The following is a 13,291-nucleotide window of genomic DNA, read 5'->3' on the forward strand; positions in this document are numbered from 1 at the left end:
ATATAACAAAAGGACAGCAAAGACTTCCGATCAGCCAATCACTAATATAAAACAACATTTAAAAAAAATAAAATGATACAATAATCATAGTTAAACTCAATTTGGTCAATATTCTGGGGGTAAATCAATGCAGAGTATGACAAGTCATTGTAAACTGAGAGATAACAGAGGGAGGCAATTTTGTAGGAAGACACTTTGGTAAAATTAATTCAACAGGGGAGTCGCCTCACCTATCAAACAACGCAGGAACAGACTGAGTTACAGTCAAATTGATTCACACATGATATTAAAAGGATCTGCACATTTAAAATACTATTAACATGGACCATCAAGCAATTTGATTACCTGGCTCTCTATTCTAGGACACTTGGGGGTATCATTGAATGAAATGAACCAACAGAGAAATTGAATGCACAAGGTACTGTGGGCTATATTTTTTCGCTTGCGTGAAGTCATTTTAGATTATTTTGCTGTGTACACTTGCGTAATTCGCCCGCTAGAACCGCTCTGGGGGTGATACCTTTCCGAGGCGGCGTGGTGATACTAGATCAAAGGAGCCCCCTGGGTTGAGCAGAAAAACTCGGAGTTTGAGTTCTTTTGAAAGCTCCTTGGTGCACATGATTGAGCGTTTGCTTTGCAAGTAACCGTCAGAAACCATTGAAAAATATCCTGAAATCATGCAAATCCCTACAATTTCACACAGCTGACGGCCACTCAAGTCGGTGTGTGATTTAAAAGGTGATTGGTTACAAAAGTGCTAATTTAGGATTGATGCTAAAAAGGCAGCAGAGATAAAGGCATTTCTGGTTTATATTTGAAATGTATTGATTTACTCTGCAATAATAAATACTACAACTTTTAAAGTGTGTAGTACATTGTGTAGATAAGTGAAGAAACATTGTAATGTATGCAACTCCGAGACATGGACAGAAAAAACAGTTCAAAAGTTCAAGGTGTAGACTTTCTACCTATTCCAGACAAAACCCCAAACCTAAAGCGTACAATCTTACAGTGAGTGCAATGAGATTCCCACATCGCTTCTGATTTATTAAAGTATAGCTGTTTACGACAAATCAGGTAATAGCCATTTCCCTCTGAATGAAGTATGCATTAGACTGAGACACATAGGAGAGGTAGTGGAAAGTTCAGGAAAACATCAGGGATGATCATCAAACATAGTTCTGTTAAGAATCCTGAAGGCGGCTTCGTTGGTGGTAGGCCTACGTGCACTGAGAGTCTAAACTTTCAAGGATGGAGTTTGAGTAACCCAACACCTCCAAATGTTTAAAACCTACAACCAAATTCATAGAATGAAAACCAATCAAAGAAGCGCGAGAAGCGTTGGAATAGCTTTCTCCTGTCCGTCACAGCAGCTAATACGTTTATTCCAGTAACCGCGCCTCTATGAAGCATTCGACTAACAGTGGAAAACACAATTTTTTTCAGATTATGGCTGCAAGCCACCAATTAAGACATAGAACCACGCGCATCGTGCGAGACCGGCAACAACTACGCCTGCTTAAACACAATGACATATCAGGGAGCGCAAATGTTACAACCCAGAAATGCAAGGCGTTTGGAGGCCGTCCCCGGAATCCTACCCTGTGCTGTTAGAAAACAGAACAACGAGAAACAGAGAGTCTGTTTTCATGATAGGAATACAACTTTGTTTGTGTGTTTGGGTTTGTGAGACTGTCTATCTTTTAGCCCCACACGGAGTACTCTCCCTGGTCCAGTGCACCGGGGCTTGTTGTTGACTCAGTACTGGGGGGGGGGCATAACCAAGCGAGTGCACTTCTCTGATCCCACTAAGTGAACACGCTGTCAGCAGCTGAAACACACAAGGGGGAACGGGAGTGTGTGCACAGCGTTTCAAGCCATGGGCAAACGCCTTAATAATGTAAAGAAGAACGCTCTATCGACTAGCTATCGACACACCATTGATCGGCCGTCCACCCGCGTCGCATTCCCTTTTCAGCCTCTCGCACTCTGCCTTAAAAACGGTGTGAGTAAACGCAATCAGTCGGGGCTAGGGCGTAGGGTTGGTGGGGGGGGGTGCGCTGATTCCCCCGTGGAGGTGTCAACCCAACAGGCTGCTCCTCAGGAGACGGCACAACGCGTCCTCACCGAACGCCACTCATCCATCACTGGGGGGGGGGGGGGGGGTTGGGTGAACGTGCCGGCGGGCTCGGCAGAGGGGGAACGACAGGGTATGTAAGCAGCGCAGCGTCTGTGTAAACAAAACTCTGAGGAAAAAAAACTCCCTTCTCTGTCTTTCTTTCCGTTCTCAGTCATCACCCCTCTCATCGTTTGCTTTAAGATCCCTGAGCAGGGTGGGGGGGGGGGGGGTCCGAGGGCTACTTGAATCCCAACAGCATTTGGCTGGAATGGTCTCATGTCTGCCAATATATCCAATTTGTCAGGGTTGGCCAGGACAGCGCTATCTACTTAAGGATTTCCAAAATGGCCGGGAACGAAGTGGCAAACCCTGGCTATATATATGCTAATCCAGACTGGCACACTGCCGGACATACCATCTGATGATAACGGGCGTTAATCATCAAGACGGCACTTACTGCTCCCTCCATGTATTTGGTTGCGTCCTTAATGTTGTCCTATTCCCAGTAGAATGTGCTACTATTAAAGTATATACATAAGGAGTACGGTCCAATTTCGACCTTTTTTGACAGACTGTCTGTGTTTTAAACACAAAAGGAACTCTGCAGGGCTACGCACTCTCCCTGTTCCGGTTCTCCACGGCATGCTGACAAAAACACAAAGTGAAGCTGCCACTGTTCATCAAGCGGTGGAAAGCGATCGCTGACACAGCTAGTCAATAACTGGATATGCATCATTGTTTCTCGGTAGTACTGCTTGGTCTTTTCATTATATATATTTTTTTTTATCTGTCATGATCAAACAAGCCAACGTTAATCATTGCCTGAAAATGCTTTCTGGAACTTTTTTTTGAGAAACTCTTTGGAGATTTGTGAGACATTTGATGATTGACTGGGCGAATGCGTCTGATAGAGAAATATTGAATTGAAACTAACAATCAAAACATGTGATGATTGAAAGACTGGAGAGTAATCAGGATGACAAAACACATTGATTACACAACATCAGCAATGAATTCCCAAAGTAAGGTATTGAAAATGTGTTTAAAATGATAAACCTAACTTCTTTTTTTTTTTTGCCTATGTGAACAGCTAAAAAGGAGCATGTGGCTAACATTGTCATGATCTTTTAAACACATCAGCTAAATGAAAGAACACCACAATAATTTCTCAAAGCAAATATAAAAATATATATATATATCAATAATTAAAAGAGGGCTTCTTACATCTTGTCAGATAACACAAACTGCATAGAACAACCAGGACACACTATGAAGAACAACACTGCAGTGATCAATGATTCGATAGAGATATTCCTTTGCACAACACCATGAGCAAAACAAATGAGATCTTCCGTTTAGCTCTTTATTTAGCACTGGAAGGCCTACAGGTCTTTTTCACTAACACACTCACTTATCTAGCCTAATGATAGAAAACCTGTTTTCTCTAGCTGTCTGTTCTCCCCCTCTGTGTCAGCACTTCCTGTTAATTCTCTGGAAAGGAAGATAAAAGTAGGAGCGAGAGAAAAAGAGAGAGCGCGAGCAGGCAGAGACTACTTAAAAAAGCTTGGTCACACTGGTGACTTTGTAATCCAACTAGATGTAGAAAAACAGCCTGTTTGTTTTAAAAGGTTTTTCCTCTAAATATATTTTCATTGTTTACATGTCTTTGTGTCGCATGCTTGAGGTGACATTTTGAAATGAGTATAAACATTTAGTCTACTGGTTTTATTAGTACCACTTGCATGGACAGAAATAATTTATTACCAGTAAAGGCTGGAGTGAATTTGAAGAAATGTTGTCTCAAAAGTGGTTTAATTACGATGGAACTCAAAGTATTCACACCGTGGTGCTCGTTTCACTTACTAACTGAATAGTAATTACCACCCATACTGACTATGCTGTTGGTAATACACCTGATCAAAACAGTCCAGTGGGATTTAAAGCTAAACTAATGTCTTAATCGTGTTGGTTGTGTAGGAGGGCTCACCTTGCCAGAGGACATTGAACCCAGGGACAGCCTCCTGGCTCCCATGGCTACCAGAATGCAGAGCAGGGCTGAGGAGAGGGCCACCACCCCGAACACTAGGCCCCACGAGAGGCTGCAGAAGTAGCAGGAGCTCTCAGCCGACGTGCACACCAGCACGTGCACGGAGGAGAGGAGCAGGCAAAGTAGATAGAAGGGCAGCGAGAGAAGCGCTGAGGACACTGGGAGATCCACCAGGGAGGCGCTGCTCAGTGCCTCTGGCATGGCCAGCAGCAGGAGGAGAAGGAGCTGGGAGGGAGAAAGGAGGGAGGCACACAGTCATTCTTGGATAGATAAGTGGAAGCCAAATGGGAGATTTGTGGTTTGACGAAAGTCTTCATATATTTTTATTTTTTTCACCAGCCTCTCCCCTCACCCTCCACTACCCCAAGTTGGAGACGCTATCTGGTTGAGACAACTCCCAACAGGCTCTGGAGAGTTGAAAATCACGGCAAGTCTCTCTGAGTTGTCTGCACAAACCGGATTTAACCCTTAGCTAAATTAGGGTTATCTGCTTTGCGTTATATGACAGGTGTGGTTTTACCTCGACCAGTCAACCTTCCGGTAATTGGTCAGGGAAGTCTAAACGCTTTTTTCAAAGTACAGTCAGTTGATCTGTTAGCTGGCAGGAGCCCAACCCAACTGCAGGGGTCACCACAACAGGGCTGCCAAACCCTACTCCTGGAGATCTAACGTCCTGTAGGTTCTCTCTCCAACTCTAATATAGCACACCTGATTCTGATGCTAAATCAGGTTATTCACAAATGGGGTTGAAGAGAAAACCTACAGGACAGTAGGTCTTTTCAGGAACAGGGTTGGCTAGTCCTGCACTACAATGAAAATCCTTAACCACCCCATGGGCGATGCTTAACCAGCATATATCATCCCATAGAGCTTGCAGAAACACGTGGGTCATCGGCAGAGTCAGGGCTCGAACAGAGACCACGGTGGAGGGCTCGGCATTACAGAGGAGCCACTTAGACTGCTGCGTCACCGGGGAGCAGACTGAAGTCTTTCAACAAGACATTTTGAAAGAGACATTGGGAAAGAAAATAGGCAAGCTCCCTTTCTAAAGGGAACACCAGACTGATACATGTAATTTGCTACGAAGTCCCCTTTCTCATTTCTTTCTGCAGACTACATCTATCAGGGACAGTGCATTGAAGAGATGACTAGTTGACTTGTCCTTGACTCTCAACCGTGACAAAATGCTGACAAGTCCAACCTTTCTCTTTTTAAAATAGCTATTTTTTCCCCATCTCCGTTTCTTTAATTTATTTCTTTCTGATGGAAAGCAGGAGCTTCCAAGGAACACTTCTTACTTTCTATTAAGAGTTGGAGATATTTTTGTCTATAGAGAGAATTAGCATTTCACTTTTGATAAGAACAAACTTGTCAGGAAACTGTCTAACAATGTAAGAATGACAACAAGCACAGTGAACACACTGGAAACGGAACTAATGCATTATTACAAACTGGAATAAAGGAACTGTGTATTTATATGTTTAACTTCTTTGTTTGAATCTTATTGGCCATACAGCATTTATGTTTCTAAGCAACTTCTTAAATAATCCAATCTTCAAAACATAGATCCCAGTTGTTTAAAAAGTTTCATCTGGATTTGGAAATCTCATGTTTTGCTATCCAGGAACAGGTAATCCATTTTACGTTTTTTCAAAGCAACATTGGATTGGATCACCCTGATCCAGTTACAAACTATCAAGATTGCCAAATCCGGATTACCAGTGCCAGTTACCAGAAAACAGCACAATAGAAGAATACAAACATCCCCTTCCATTTGCAATTTGTTTTAAACATTCAAACCCCTCATCTGAACCCCAACAAAAAAATATAAACAAATATACATTATTCACAAATACATAGTGGATATTTTGAACAAGTGTTTTAAATCATAAAAAGGCTAGATGTCCAATAGTTAACAAAATAAGGAACGTTTAGAGTTCTTCATTTGAGGAGAGCTTATTAAAGCCCAGCTTTTAGGAGGTGGATATCAAGTCTGTCTTTGGCTTGCTGTAGTTGGGTAATAATGATTTGCTCCTCTGCAAGCCTCTTTTCTGAGCTCCTATGGCAATAACTACAGTACTGGCCCTACCAATTAGGCTCAAACTTCTTTCACAACGATTGTGTCATTGTAATTAATATACAATGATAACAGTTAAAATTAAATATATTATTTTTGTTCGATTCTGACAGATGTTTGTGGGATTATTTTAGTGACATTTTCTTTTCTTTTACTGATAGGCTTAACAGGTAGCCTAATGTCTACGATCTACTACAATGTAACAGTTCAACAAATCGAGTGCAAAATATTAATGAAATGAAAATATACTACATGATACAAATGTTGTATTATTTGACAAATTTGACCAAGTTTTATTACATTTTGTTCCTGAAATCCACCAGGAATCCACCCTTCTGCTGGGATCAGGATAATACAGATTTTTTTGTAACAAAGGTATCACAATCCTACTGAATCATTTTGAACAACACATACTGAAGGTTGGATCCTGTTTGCTGGTAACACACAGCATATAATAATAATAATAATAATAAAAAAGTGGTCCAGTGATTACAGCGCTGGTCCAGTAATCGAAAGGCTGTCAGTTCATCAACAGTGGCAGATCACTGGATGTGACCACACTGCCCAAGGGTTTCTAAGCAGGCAAGGATATGCAAAACAAACATTTCCATTTCACACTTACAAAACTCTTCATCGTGTTCGGAGCAGGACAAATAATTGCACGTTCTGATCATCCAAAACAGCCATACTAAAACCCCTATAGAGATTATTGGGTCTCCATATGTCACTGCATAACACTACCTGCAGTACTGCTACCTTATCCAGATAGTGGGATATTGACAGTGACTTGGAATCTCTCGTAAGGTGAAATAGTTGAAATAGCACTCGTGTCTCGTGTTTGTGGGGTATAGATAGAACACACATTGCTGTGCTCCTCCGACCCTGGTATGCGTGCTCAATCACTTATTGGTTGGGGGAGGGAGAGCATCAGAGGTGTGTCTTTGACATTCACAAACACGCTAGGTAACTCTTGCAATAAAAAGAAGACACGATTGAAAAATGGGATGCATTGAAATTTGAAAGGGGATAAACATGGGGGAAAAAAATAAACGTTCTGTGATTTTGTTACGATTATTGTTTTCCATTATTACAGCTAGATGACTTGTTTCCATTAAGAAAGATAAAGGCTACTCCAAGATGAAACATATTGAAATGAACATTAGATTAGAACATTGTGACTGCAACAGTCAGCATGTAAGCACAGCAGATACGGCTTTTTAAATTAGTTTTGAAATGAAGGCATGGGAATAGCCCTATCCAATAACATCCACATTGCAGATTTGGTGTAAAAGCACTGTTACTTCAAGCCCTTTCACCCCCCAAAAAAAAAGTTTACTTAGAGAAAAGCTTGGTCAACAAAGAGCAATGGAACAATGCTTAGCCTTTAAAAGCAATTGCTATACCATTTAACATGATAATCAAGCATTTTGGCACACACATTACGCAAACAGACACGCACACTTCGGAAGACCTTCTGTTCGGAGTGTTTTGTAGCAGCCTCTTTGACTCGTTTGGTCAGAACTTTGGGGAAGTTCTTTTCCAGTGATCTAATTCTTCTCACACCGGCAAGGTTACATCAATAATTGAAGGCTATTTCAACACTGTGAATTACGTTAATATACTCAACCCTTAAACCAACATTACAATTATTCCATTAATATTAATTTCCATGAATAAGCCAGATTTGGATTTTGAGTGGTTTCAGGAGCCGAATTGGCATCTTAAAATGCAAACATTGAGATGCTGGTTCTTTTTGATAGGTACCACTCCAGTTGTGTTTAAAACGCAAACTGCAAATTAAGAGTGATGCAATAACATAATTAAATGATCAGCATTATGAAACAAAATTACCACACATTGACTTACACTTATAATAGTCATCTGTGCGACTTTCTGCCCCTGTTCCCTAGCCCACTCTTCGATGAAACATCCCCAACGATCCACCCAACCTTAATCCCTAGCGCCCTGATACCCACCTGGAAGACGAGGACCATGCCCACCACCATGGAGTACATGTCGTAGCGGCCCAGCTGCTTGCTTAGTGCGGCGCTCATGGCCCTGAGGGCCTCCAGATACTGTTTGAGAACCTTCTTCCCCATGTTGGTCAGCACCTCGGACGTGTTGCCCTCCACCATCAGCTTCAGCCAATTGCCATGGGACTTCTCAGCCACGCGGAACTGCTCGTAGCCCACCTCTGGGGGGGGGAATGGATGGAGATTATTTACCGAAGAAAAGTGACTGTTAAAAAAAATTACAATTCAAAGTCTGAGCCATACCGAATGCTCACTCCTCTTGGGATGCCAAGAGTAATGAAGTCTGGAGCCTACTCTTGATCTGTAATTACCCATGGCTCTCTCTGAAAACAGAATCTATAACTCTGAGTAACTGAATTGGTACAAATAAGATAACTTGTAATAACAAATGTGAGCATGCAGTAAAGCTTGGTATTGTAATTATTTTGTAAACATTTCCTATTTTCTATTTTACTTTGTTTTTCATTATCAGCGGTTTACATTCTTGGTTACCCCACTGAAAAACACATTAATCAATGAATCTCCCATCACGAACAATAAACTAGCACACATCATACATCACACCACCTTTTTTTGCATTATTGTTCAGTGGCAAAAAGTGTTTAAAACAATGACAGGTTATTATTTAACTGTGGTCATGAGAAACCACTGTAAATTATGTATTCAAATGAAACACAGCAAAATTATTTGTCCTAGAGACTTGGAGTAATCCATAATCAATGGACTGCACTTAAATGCAGCAGGAAAAAAGAAAGTTTACTCCATATCATTTGTATGCCGGTGTATAGCCCCATTAGTCTACTCATAATTCACTTAACAGTGAGGCAGCCAACTCTGACCCAACTAATAACAGTCAGGATATTCCCAAACAGTGTCCTTCCAACAGTGTTCACAGCACATATATTAACTTCACTCAACATATTTCAAGAGGATGTTACAACTCAGAAGGTGGAGTATAACTGAACCAAACGTTTTCATGTTGGCATTAGTCCATTGTCTTAGCCACACAACCTGAAAGATTCCCATCGTTTGCTGGCGGCTTTATCCGAACAGCATGAATAACTATGACAAATGGTGATTGTGATCAAGTCGGATATGCCAACAGAAGTGGAAATATTAGAAGCTTCAGCCGTGAATCTAGGAAAACAAATGCCCCCCCCCGTCAGGAGTGAAAAGGAAAATGGACCGGTGTGGATAGGTGTCCACAGCATGCCAAGAGTTAATAGCACACCAAAGACAGATGAAAACAACAGGGGAGGGAGAGAAATGGTCCGTGTACTCAAACGTGTACCATCCTCATCTCTGACAGACCGGGGGTGGGGGGGGGGGCGTAACAAAGCAATTCAGGTCAAAGAATGAGACACATTGTTGCTTGATAGATGTAGCCTATAAATAGGACACCTCTCGAGGTGGACTTGCTCTAAAAAGTAGGCCATGTGTCTCAATTAAGTTTACAAGCTGTACGGCTACAGACTGAAGCTCTGCAACTCCACCCCGATACTACAAACATTCCTGCAGACGCTACGGCAGCCGCTAATGGAACCAGGAGGACTGCTAAACACCAATTACGGAAACAACAGCAGACCATTCATTTACTCATTCCGCTACTGTAAGGGACCCAACTCCCCGACCTGCACTGGCTTCTCAGGCAACAAAATCCTCCCAACAGAGAGGCGAATAGATGACACGCCACCCGCTCGACGCTGTTAATCCATAATGTCATTTTAATTTTGTTCATTGATCATCTCAGCTAGACAAATGCCCTGGTGTTTTTTTTTTTCTTTCCACCCCACTGTCTCCTAATGGGATCATAATGGCCAGACTTTCCTCGCTGGGCAACCAGCTAATTGCAGCAGCCAACTAAATGTAGAATAGAGGGAGAAAGTGAGAGAGAGGGTGACTGGGGAGACAGCACGAGAAGGAATGAGAGAAATATAGAGAGGGGAGGGTAGAGGGAAAATGAATATCATCAGCTTAAATAGAGTGCACAAGACAGTCGGATTACTTGAACATGGACAGTTCAGAGTGAAAGTGTGTTAAAGAAACTGAGGTAGCGAAAGAAAAAGAGACTGAAAATGAGAGAATCCCAGAAAGATGAGAAGAGGTGAAGGGACCAATTAAAACCTTGAAAAGTCAATACAGGTACACGCAACACACTTCTATTGGCTTCCATAGTTTCCATGGCAAACAGTCCCTTCCATCCTGAGCAGCGTCTAGACTGGAGAACAATCATTTTGTATAGTGCATAGCCAAGCATATTTTGTGCACTAGCCTTTCTCAATGTCTTTAGTAGCATTGAATATTCTTACTATTAATTGTTTCATTCAGGCTTAATGCATGTTAAAAAAATTTAAACAATGGTATGGTAGTTTGGTAGTTTTAGGTGAATAAGCAAACCATGAGTCAGGCTTAAAAGGTGTCAGATCATTACAGAACAAGTTAAAAAGAACTGGGACATTTCAATGAATCGCTCCGAAATGAGTCCTTCATTTCAAACTGTAAACTACTGCCTGCATGTTATGCGGGGGCTTGCGATATTAGAGCAACTTCAAATTGCGTTATCATAATCTAAAATGAACTCATCACCAATTTTCTGCATGACATTGTTCAATCAAACTACATGCCAACAAATGTTATCCCTCATCGACACATTTTTGTGACAATTGCCAGGAAAAATGTCAACTGGTGCTACAAAATCAAGCATTTGAGGCACGAGAGGTGCCACTGCACTTAGGACAAAAATGTGCTCTGTCAGCAAAAACCCAGACCTCGAATGCCCTCTTTGTTCCCAACGTTTTTAGCCCTGTACTTCCTCCACTCCAGAAAAACTAATAAATAAACCCAGTCAATCAACCACCAAGCGCAAGAAGGACATATTGCAGGAGAGCAGCAGCATATCACCCTGAATCTCACATCTGGTTTACCTCTGCAGGTTAGGTCCTAGTTGGTCCCGGGATGAGCAATCAGATGCCCCTGAAAGGACTAAATATGAAATCCCAACGTGTCATGGGGAATGAAGGTGTGGTATGGTGCTGTTTTTCAGATGGTTACAGGGGTATCCTGAATCCTAATGGTTTATGAATATCTTCATTCTGTATATTCGTATTATTCTTCTGACTTTGTTATTAATTATTGTTATGATTGTGTAGTCTAAAAGGTTGCTGATGCATGTTCAGTTCTTTTATTAATTAAATATATTTAACTCTGTAGCTGTTTTACAAATGGACTCATTGGCAGTTGTCTTCCTGTCTAGCAACTCAGATCAGAAGAACCAAATTTATACAGCCAAAATGTTTTTATTCACAGGATACAACTGACAAATGTGAACCGTGATCCGTAAATACACAGCATACAATCCACATAATGCGTAGGTGGAAACGTAAAAACCAAAGGCACAAATTTTAAGTCACTATCCATAGACAAACACCATCTGGCTCATATTTCTAAAATAGCATTTGTATAAGGATGCAAGCAAATGTGTCGCTTGATGTACCTATCTTATTAAACGTAGCTAGTAGATTACAAAAAGTAGATGACGTCATCACTGTGTGCTTAGGTGATTGGCTGGAAGTCACCAAGATATTGTACTACATTTCAAGATGTCGACTTGCGGTCTCACACACACACACATTTATGGATTGGTGACCTGTGACCTGAACTCGGAACGTAACTGCCAAAATTCGGGGCACAAATGTAAACTGATCCACGCACACAACTTGATCCACAAAACACACTCGACAATTCTTTATGTTTCCAACTATGCATTTGTGAGTTAAATGCGGAGTATAAAAATCATGGTTTACAATAATGGATTCACTGCTGTGTATTTACGTTTTGATTGTATGCTATGTATTACCAGATCACAGTTTACGTTTGGATTGTATTCTGTGCATTTACAGATCACAGTTTACATTTGGATTGTATGCTGTGTATTTACGGATCATAGTTTAGATGTACGGTTTGTATGCACCGTATTTATGAATCATGGGTCACATTTGTGAATGGTATGCTGTGACTCCAAACATTTTGGCAGTATTCTATCTCCATACAATTTACAGTGGGGAGAACAAGTATTTGATACACTGCAGATTTTGCAGGTTTTCCTACTTACAAAGCATGTAGAAGTCTGTAATTTTTTTATCATAGGTACACTTCAACTGTGAGAGATGGAATCTAAAACAAAAATCCAGAAAATCACATTGTATGATTTTTAAACAAATAACTTGCATTTTATTGCATGACATAAGTATTTGATACATCAGAAAAGCAGAACTTAATATTTGGTAGAATTGGGAAAACGTGAAAAATCGGCAGTGTATCAAATACTTGTTCTCCCCACTGTATCTTTGATGGTTAAATACAACATCCAAAGCATAATTACTTACTTGATAATCCTCTAAGTGATACTTAATGTCAGATTTTTTACTGTTACCCATTATCCAATTGTTGCAGTTTACAAGGCCTTACAAAATGAATACTGCAAATGTATTCTCTTTAATTGGGAAAGAAAAGAACAGCCACTAACAACACATTTGCAGCACTGTGTGTGCTGCTATTTGAGAGAATTAAGACTAAATGAATTAACAAGGCAGGAGACTTAAAAACATCAGATCCGTCTTTGCTATCTCCCTCCCCTTAACATGCAGATACCCTTAGAAATGTGCTATGCCACAGATTGACTAATGATTACTTTATCATCCTTTGAAGTATTTTTATTGCATCTCAAAAATAATGGTTTATTTTTTTGATCATATCTCATGCATTTTCTGCATGACCATGGCTGTGCAACATTTTAGTGATTGCTGTTAAAATGAAATAAAAAAAAGTTTCATCAGACCACAGAAACCTTAGTGACAGCAGAGGCATTCTGCTGGAAATCCTTTAAAATTAACTGTTGACACGTAAATGGAATGCAATTGCAGTTTTGGAGACCCCAAGATGTAACCAAATTCTGTCATCATCCAACAGTGAGTCATCATCCTGTGTGTCACTTATATTTATACCCCAGTGAAACA

General features: G+C 40.8%; 1 protein-coding gene across 3 annotated transcripts in view; it reads right to left on the reverse strand.

The window, feature by feature from the left end:
• Window positions 1-13,291, reverse strand: part of pigg (phosphatidylinositol glycan anchor biosynthesis class G) — a 118,902-nt gene that overhangs the window by 61,654 nt on the left and 43,957 nt on the right. For all 3 annotated transcript variants that reach the window (XM_010904606.4, XM_010904608.4, XM_020046105.2), the window contains 2 exons: window positions 8,220-8,437; window positions 4,107-4,391 (listed from right to left, as the gene is read on the reverse strand). In XM_010904606.4, coding sequence (XP_010902908.2) covers window positions 4,107-4,391; window positions 8,220-8,437 — 503 coding nt within the window. The remainder of the gene's footprint in view (window positions 1-4,106; window positions 4,392-8,219; window positions 8,438-13,291) is intronic.

This window comes from Esox lucius, chromosome 4, assembly GCF_011004845.1.
Source record: "Esox lucius isolate fEsoLuc1 chromosome 4, fEsoLuc1.pri, whole genome shotgun sequence".
NCBI lineage: Eukaryota > Metazoa > Chordata > Actinopteri > Esociformes > Esocidae > Esox > Esox lucius.